This window comes from Cariama cristata, unplaced genomic scaffold (assembly GCF_000690535.1).
Source record: "Cariama cristata isolate BGI_N322 unplaced genomic scaffold, ASM69053v1 scaffold12914, whole genome shotgun sequence".
Taxonomy (NCBI): domain Eukaryota; kingdom Metazoa; phylum Chordata; class Aves; order Cariamiformes; family Cariamidae; genus Cariama; species Cariama cristata.
This window is the reverse complement of record NW_009612394.1, coordinates 4869-14114: the sequence shown is the minus strand read 5'-3', so window position 1 is coordinate 14114 and position 9246 is coordinate 4869. Positions and strand designations below refer to the sequence as shown.

General features: G+C 39.6%; 1 protein-coding gene across 1 annotated transcript in view; it reads left to right on the top strand.

Annotated features, from left to right (window-relative positions):
* TEF (thyrotrophic embryonic factor) overlaps positions 1-3801 on the top strand; it is a gene marked incomplete at its 5' end in the record, with an annotated part of 5627 nt that extends 1826 nt beyond the window's left edge. The window contains 3 exons of the mRNA XM_009698611.1: positions 45-265; positions 923-1134; positions 3122-3801. Of these exons, the coding sequence (XP_009696913.1) occupies positions 45-265; positions 923-1134; positions 3122-3143 (455 nt within the window). The remainder of the gene's footprint in view (positions 1-44; positions 266-922; positions 1135-3121) is intronic.
* Positions 3802-9246: the final 5445 nt, after the last annotated feature.

Below are 9246 nucleotides of genomic sequence, written 5' to 3'. Positions count from 1 at the left end.
CGGCATCCTGCGGAATGTATTGTAACTTCTCCTGTTGTTGCCAGAGTCCCCACCGCAAAACGAGAGAAATACTCCCAGCCCCATTGATCCTGACTGCGTAGAAGTTGAGGTGAATTTTAACCCTGACCCTGCTGATTTAGTACTGTCCAGTGTGCCTGGTGGTGAGCTCTTCAATCCTCGCAAACACAAGTTTACTGAAGAGGACCTGAAACCACAACCAATGATTAAAAAAGCCAAGAAGGTTTTTGTCCCAGATGAGCAAAAGGTAACAGATTTATTGCTGCAAACTTCTCTAGGCCTTGATCAAAGTTTCTGACTCCTTGTCCAAACATTTTGATGTACAAAGCTAATGCGCTATACCTACGTGATTGGGCAGAAGCACTGCCAAGAATGGAATTGGCAAGTCAACTGCTGTTCTTGCTGTTTTGCTGGGTTGGTATCATGAGATAATTACTGGGCAGGAGCAACACAGAAATTAAATGAACTATCAAGTCACATCCTCACCAACTGCACTTTTGAAGGCCATTGTATGTATTTGCCCAGCATTATGTCTGGTCCGGCTTTAAGTAGCCCAGACAACAGAACAGGGTGTCTTCTGTGGAATTTTATTCCCGAATTGAAACTAAGTAAAGAGAGTATTTCACTTGGACAGCTTCTTAATAGCCATGTCTTTTAATCTCCCTAGTTCTAGCAGTGTACTTGGTTTATCCTAAAACAAGACTTGGGTAAAGATGAAATCTTAACGGTACTGTGTTGCCTGCGTTTTGGTGTTGGAGCCCTGCAAACCAATGAAGCAGATTCTTCAATATAGCAGTCAGCGTGAATGCCATTACACAATAAAGAGGTGTCGATTTGATATCGTTGTCAGGTTGCCATCTTTTTTTTTTTTTCTCTCCCCCCCGCCCCCCCTTTTTTGCTACAGGACGAAAAATATTGGACAAGGCGAAAGAAGAACAATGTGGCAGCAAAGCGTTCCCGTGATGCTCGGCGATTAAAGGAGAATCAGATCACAATTCGGGCAGCCTTTCTTGAGAAAGAGAATACAGCCCTGAGGACGGAGGTTGCAGAGCTGCGCAAGGAAGTGGGACGATGCAAGAACATTGTTTCTAAATACGAGACCAGATACGGACCCTTGTAAGCACACCCCTTTTCCTTGTTAGGGCTCCTTGTTTTAGCCTCTTAGACTTCTCTGCCTTCTGCAGAGACTCTCAGAAATAAAGTTTGTGGAGGCTTTGCCATTTTGCATCTACACACACACAAAAAAAACCACCAAAAACCCCAAACCAAACCCTGTTTCTGTTGGCACAACATGTTCAGGCCCTTTCCTGATCATTGTGCTGCCCAAAATTTTAGTGTCCCTATCTACAACTTTGTTTTTAACACTGATAGAGCATTTTCTGATGTCATACAATAGAACAGATTCACCTGTCTGGAGGAATAGATGTGGATCCCTCCTGACTGGACAGGGCTTTTGCTATCTGTTCTAATCTCCATTTTAAGTGGAGAAAGAGCCTAGGAGACTCTCCTTGCTTTTTTTTGCCTTTTTTTTTTTTTTTTTTTTTTTTAAACTCCGGCTCTTTTCTCCCTCTTCACCCCACCCACCCCTCCCAGTCAAACTGTAAAACATAATTTTAAGATACAAGTAGATGTTGCTGGGCAGCATCATGAAGTTGTTTTGTCTCCCATTCAGAGGCACTAGAAAGTACCTGTTGTATAGAACTCTGTTCCTGTTGAAGAGGAATAGGGGAACCTTTAGGACAGGAAGACAGGAAAATATTCAATCTCTCATAAAAACTGAGGTATCTCGAGGTTAATGCACAAGTGTTATCCAGACCAGGGTCAGTGCAGTGTTGATTAAAATACTGCTCAAATATCTTGGCAGGTTCTAATCCTGGATAACTTCCAGAAACCAAGGAGAGAGAGAACAGTAGGGGATCTCTCACTTTACAGATACGGACAAAATAATTTGCTGTGGGTTTTAGGCTGTATTTCTACCACCACCCCTCCATATTTTTTATTTTTATTTTTTCCTTAGAGGGACTTCCCTCTTGACCTGCTGATAAAGCAGCATGTTACACTTAACTGAGAAGTAAGGGAGATTTAGGAAAAGAGGTCTGGCTCATTAGGCTGAACCTTGAGTCCCATCTGTTAAAGAACGGCCAGTACCTTATGCTTTGGAAGAAAGTGTTTGGTTTTTTTGTTTTGTTTTTTTTTTTTTTAAGAAGCAAACAAGCCACTGTTACTTTACTCCACCTTACCTGTTGTACAAGAGCTCGAGAAAAGCGTTTTGGTCCTTTGCTTCGTGAACACTCTATGGAACAAGCTACACCCACTCTAAACACGAACAGTTTACCTCACTATCTCCTGTGTAGCGGCATATCTGGTCTCTCCATGCCTGCTGGTTCTCTCTCCAGCACATTTCCTGTTATAAAATTAGCACACAAGACTTGCCCTCTTGGAAGTAATCCATTCTCAGCACCAAGCGCTGCTTCAACAGTATGTGGTGTTAAAAGAAAAAATATGTTGTGTGTGATGTTGGGACCTTCTACATGACCTACAACTGCAAGAACCAGAAGCTTTAACGGAAGTATACGTCTAGAAGTCCTCTTAACAAGAGAAGCTATCTTAAGATAGTGGCTGTGTCAGAACTCTTAGGCTACGCTTCCTGGGCTAATATTTATATTAGGGAGTAAGTGTGGGATAGAAGATGTTTAGGCTAGTTTCCAGTTCCCCTATTGAAATCTGAAAAGTATATTAAAAAAAACCATTGGGGTTTCTTTTCTGTACTAAAGACTTCTTGCCTAGCTTGTCTTTTAAACGTAACATGGAAATTGGTATGAGTTTAGACCAATTGTGTGTTGACTTCTTAAGAAAGTGGAGAAGCAGGCTAATCCAGAACGCTTAAAGTAAATGTATGCTTTGAACCATCTCCCCCTCTGTTATGCTCTTTAATTTGACTAGAGTGGCTCTTGATGCAGTGTTGGTCTAATTTCTTTCAAACATACTAAAAATTGTCACCCTTTCAGCAGGGGTTTTTCTTTCACAGGGTGGTGTGTGGTGGTGATGGTGGGAAGTATGTTATAAATAAATTGTCACACTTAACACTTTGCTTTGTTTAAAGTGACTTATCTGATTCCGAGTGATGCAACTTTAAAGACTTTTAAAAACAAAGAAACTAAAAAGCACACATGAATCGCCAGTCTTCAGAGTGAGCAGTGAAATCTATGAGGTGTCCCAACACAAACAACTGACGATGACCCTGCCTGCCTGCTTGCCTGCAAGTACCCCATCTGAACTACCCAGGGCTGGGCATGATGAAAAGTGCAAAGTCTCCTTAATTCTGTATATGGCTTTCTTATCTGTCTTTCTCACTGTTACTATGAACTACAATAAGCTTACTTACTGGGGTTTTGTCAAGACACTCAAAGTTCATGTCTCAAAGTCTGTTGGCAGCCTGTGTGAATAGTGACTCTTTGTTTTTGCACTCGAGTGGAAGAAAATAGGGAGTTTTAAATGAAAGTGTCTGTAAATATTAAGAACTGCTATATTTTAAGACTCTTTTCCCTGCAGTAGAATGAATTTTATTTAATACTGCAGGTCATTTCTGGTACAGCGTAGCATCTTGTGGAGTACTGTGGGTGCAGAATTAACGGCACCAGGAAAACAGAAGCCTGTGATGTGTGAGACTTCCAGTGCAGAAAAGTACAGCAGATATATTGAAACAATCCAGAAAGCACCACAGCGTGCCATACAAAGAGTAGTAAGAAACCTCTATCAAATTGCCCATGTAACAGTAAAACACTTTGGTGGCTTTCCTGCTCCACAGCTACGCTGCTGTAACCTGCTTTTTCCTTTTTTTTTTTCTTTTTTTTTCCTTTTGTGAGGCTCACTTTCTTTCATGGTATCTTGCTGAAACAAGATCTGTTCTTCTGTTAATGATTTCGCAGTCGTGGAAAAGGTGCTAGTCTGAGCTGCTGATCCCCATGTCTTTTGGCAGTCTGAAACTACCAAATGAGTATTAGCTCCAGCAAAACAATGACTATTAGCTGCTATATTACAATTTTCTCTCTCTTGACTACATGAGAACTCTTGTGGCGAAAGAGTACTTTGTTCATCTGTTTTATAAGAAACTGAAACAGCCAGTGATTTCCCACAGTTGAAAAGGGGATGTTTAAGTATCAAGACCCTTGTGCTGGTGTGGGAGAGTAGATGAAAGCTTGGACAGATTGCGGGGATGTTTATTGCATGTGGAAGATGGAGGAAGTAGGTGGAAGTTCCTTTGTAAGAGTTCCATCAGCATAACAAGAATCTACTCTTATATTAAGGAAGCTTAAGAGCTAAATTTGTGTGGGAAGAAAGAGTACTTAACTTCTGGGAAGTAGCACAAGGCCATGCTTGTAGTCAAAATGGAGTGTATTCATGCCTGGAGATTGATAAACAGCATACACCTCAAGAAAAAATAATCTTGAAAGCTTTCAGAAGCACAAGTGCCAAAATTATGAGGCACAACTAGTTACCAGCAAAGCTTAACACTATCATGTTGAACATGTATTTTGAGTTTTGCATTTACCCAAGCTATTTCCCCCCTAATTTCAGACCAGAAAGGCAAAAAGGTGCAAAGTAGCAGCTAATGTTGTAAACTTCAATTAATAAAAATAATAATAATCTCAAACCCCAGAATTCATAACCAGTTTTTTGAAGGCATAACCTTTGTGAAGAGCATATACATTAAATGTAGTTATTGACCTATTCTTTTTGATGGACCAAGTTCAGAAGTCAAGAAAGTGCTTTTAACTTTTTTGCTGGTTACAAAAGTATACTTCTGAGTGTATTATTATAACTTGAGATTATAAAGCTCTGAGGTAATCTTGGGGTGTTCTCTTCAAATAGATGAATAGTTTAGCTCCATGTTGCTGAAATGTTAGCATGTATCTATATCAAGTATTGCTGATTTGGACTGATATTTTTGGTATGTACTGGTTTTTGTTGTTTTAGTTTGGTGATAAAGGCCAAATCATGGATTTAAAAAAAAAAGAAAAAAAAACAACAAAAAAAAAACAACCAACCTTGACAGCATGTAAATGTAGCAACTCTTTTTGCATTTATAGTTTCTAAATTTTCGGTTAACTTTTGCTGTTCTTGAAAGTCATGCTTCCTGTTTAAATCATTAAGCTAGAGGGTATTGTAACTGGGCAAGGAGTTGCTAGTCCTTCATTTGGGTCTTGCTGTTTTACTGCTTTAGGAATATCTTTTAAATACTTCCATATTGTATACAGGATTTGGTTTTGCAGTATGTCATGGTATTTTGACAGCAAAATACTCAGTCAGTGAGGTTAGTATGTGCAATTCTATTAGCTTTTTCTGTTGTATTAAAAGCTTACACAACGGAAACTAACAGTGAATGTTCATTAGATCTTTCTTTCAGGGAAGACTGTTGGCAAACTCTTCGGCTTCCCCGTAGGACAGTGCAAACTTGCACATTCTGCGATTCATGTGTCTACAGGTTGTAAAACTGGAAAATTGCACTTTAGGGTGAGTGCAGCTTAACTTTTGTAGTTGGAGAATTTTATTTTGTTAAGAAGCAGCATCTTCAAAGATAGATGAGAAGGTAGTAACTATTTAAAGGATTGTAGGTATTGCCAGACAAAAAATGATGTGCAATGCTGAATTCCTTTCTCAGTTTTTGCAGTCTCAGGAAGTTAAGCTTAGTGCTTCAGAGCTCTCTGCTCCTCTCAGAACAATTTATAATCTTGTTTCTTTGACTAGGGTGACAATCCTATCCATAAGTGTCAACTTGGGTATGTTTTTGTAGTGGTCGTAAGAAGACCAATATTCTTTTAGCTCAGTTTGAACATTAAAAGATGCTGAATTGACACTGTTAGAGCCTGAAGTTCTCTAGCCTTGGAACGTGCTCTGGAGAGGCCGTAAGTGTGCCTGATGCCAGCGTACCCCATTCCAGCCATAAAGGGACCATCTCCAAGGGGAGAGAATAAAGGGAGAATAAATACCTTTCAGCATCTCTGCAGGGATTGCCAGTAAAGGGAGCAGTTTCGTGCACAGCTATACATTCATTTGGAAGTGGATTGACACCAAACGGCCATTTCACAGTACTAACTTTGAAAATACGTAAACTGTTGATGAGATTTGTGGGCAATGAGTGTTGTCTTATTCTACAGAAGAAACAGACTATGAATAAATGATGCGAAACATTTAATACAGTATTGCTTTCGTACATGGTTTTCTAATCTACACGTAGTTATATCTCCCTATAATAATGCGGTTTTGTATTTTAAAATTCCCTAGAAGCTTAATCTTTTACCTGTTGCCAAGATCTGCTCCCACTGAAGCCAGTAACAAAGATCTCATTAACTCCCACAGGAAAAAGTCTTTACTGTCACGTGGTTATCGTAAAGTTTTAGCAAGCACTGGAGTCATGGGCATTTTTGCTTTACTCTGGAGCATTCTGTGCTGGGATCAGGTGGATGTATCTCAGATTGTAGGTGTAATGTTGGTAAACTGGTCCTATCACTTGCTCATTTACACAGTTAGTGATAGTTTTGATATTCAGATAATCTGAATTCTGCCTTTTTTTTTTTTCCTTTTACCCTGCATGGACAGGGTGAAAAAGTAGTGTACTATAAACTTGTGCTAGGAGAATTTTTTTAAGTTAAATGCGGCTTTTTGCAGTTCTAGTAGCATTTTATGTCTTTTCTGACAATTCTCCATTTCCCTGCTGTGCTGTTTGAAAGCCCAAGGTGTTCTCGCTGTAGTAATCACTTTCAGCATTATCTGCAGGACTGCTACTAATTGTACCAAATTCATTTCAAGTTGAGAGGTGCAGTGGAAGGCCAACAGCTTTGGGAATACTGTAATAAAACCACTTGTGTGGAAAAATATTTTTGTGTAGACAGCAGAAATAATGGACTTGCACGGAAGAGAATATTGCTGCTTCAGCCTTGTAAGCCTCCTCAGCGTAGCAGAGCTTTGTTCCTTGTGATCGGATGCCTTCATTTGGTGAGAGTGGAGGTTATCTCAGACCTTTGGAAAATCCAGATAGGCTTTTTTTTGTTCATCCTCATGGTTTTAGCTGCTAAGCACAAGATGAGAAGTGCACGTTTGTCTTAATGGATAAATCTTATATTTTTGGTAACCTACATCTAAATCCATAAATGGCAAAATCATTTGTTAATGCTAGTGTTTTGCCTTTGCAGCACTATGAGACATTGACTGGCTTTCTAGATGTTGAGGTAATTACTCTGATCTGTATATCTGCCGCTGTAGCATGGTGAAGATAGATAAACTCGCAGGGAAAAAGGCGGAAAGAATAGGCTTAACGAAACTTCTGTAGAGATGCTAACATAATGCTAATAGAGAAGTTACAGTGATTTCATTCATGATAATGCAGATTTGTCGTACGGAATGCAATTTGTTCGTTTGATAGTATGCTAACCCCTAGTGAGTCGCTTTTGGAATGCAAAACTTTTTTAAAGTTCAAGCAGCTACAGGGGAAAAGGGATCCTGAGAGGAAGATACACGTGTAGATAGACATAGGTACTTGGCAAGGAGAACAAAGAATGGAAGCAGGAAGAGAAGTAGTGCACGAGTCTGACCGGAGCGAGATCGCTAAAACTGAAGCCTCGCTGTTTACAATTTTAGGCCAGTTTGGATCCCCTCAGTTTAGCATCATACAGAAGATACGTACTTGTTTAGGTTTTGGGAATCTCCTTTTCTTGATCTCGCTTCCACAGTCCAGAAGAAAGTGAAAGGAATATACAGACAGGGAGGAGAGTTACTGCGGAAAGGCATGAAAAATAGTAGTTGCTTTAAGTAAGTGCGCTGTGACGCTGCGACGTGACCTGCTGATGTGAACTAACAGTGCTGTGGTGTGAGGAAATTCCTATCTGAGGCCCCAATATTTTCAGGCCTCAATTCTGCTGTCATTTCTGCGTGGGATGAGCCCTGTATCTGTAGAGAACCATGTGGACTTCACAGGATCTGTTCTTGAATGTGAAGCTCTGCCCAGGCAGTCAGCTGCAGAATTGTGTCCTTATCACACCATCAGTTGTAGTTACAAGGCTGTTGATATTAAGTGTAATTTGGGTGCCTGTCACATAGCCAAAACCCTTGTTCCTTCTTTTTCCCAACTAAGGCATGAGCAGAAGCCCTTTGCTGTAGAACACCTGTATGGAAAAAAAAAAAAAAAAATATAGTACTTCACATACATCTAGTAAATTAAGGCATGTGATTTTTTGGTCTGTGGGTCTCAACAAACTTTGCTCGTGTACCTGCCTGAATGTTTTCTTAGATCTGCAGCTGTGTCGCAGTGAGAAGGTATGGTGGGATTTGTTTTCCCGAGGGGGCACGATAGCAGCTCTCATCTGTCACGCTGCGGGTGACCGCTCGCTACTGGCCAGGATCATGGATGGATGCATCCTCTGCACTTTTATGTGAAGTTGTCTGAAACATGGTGATTAACATGATTATTGGAATACTGTATTTTGTATAACTTAGAACATGTAAATACACTTTTAAAACTAATCTGTTCTATGAAGTAATAAATAAGTGCTTCCATTGTAATATCTGAATATTGTTAATGCTTCATGTAGCTTGATTTGGGATTATTTTTTTTTTTCCTAGAGAACTACAGAAATCAAAACAAAGATTGATGTTGTGGAATTCTAGTCTAGTTGTGATGCTTTCTATCAACAAAAAATGTTTTAAAAATAATAATGAGCTACTTAAGCAGAGAAACTGAGAATTTGAGGGAATTTACTCTCTTCTGCTCTTTCTTTAACAATAGTCACTGATTACATTCAGAATTTTACTCTTCCCATCCCATTAGCTGGACAGTTGATTTGTTTGTGAGTAGCATTTGGAAAGTGGCAATGTTAAATGATTCGTAAAGCTTAGTGATTGAGGAAAACAAAAGTTGTGGTATTTTTATTTTTGTGGGTTTTTTTTAAACTATTCTTTCTTTTGGCTCAAACAGATCTGTCTCCACCCTTCAGCCAGACTGCAGCAAGTTGCAATGAAACAGTGAGTGACTGTTACAAAGGAGCTTCAGTAACCTAGATAGTCTTCATCTTTATTAGTTCTGTTATGTACGTAGGTGACACAGGTATCCTGTTGTGGTCTGGAGAGAGAGAAAGTGATTAATGATTTGAGGTTTTGCTGAGTACCTGTTCACTGGATGCTGCACAGCTGGAACTTTCATCAGCTTTCTTGACCTTTTCTATCTTGTGTTAA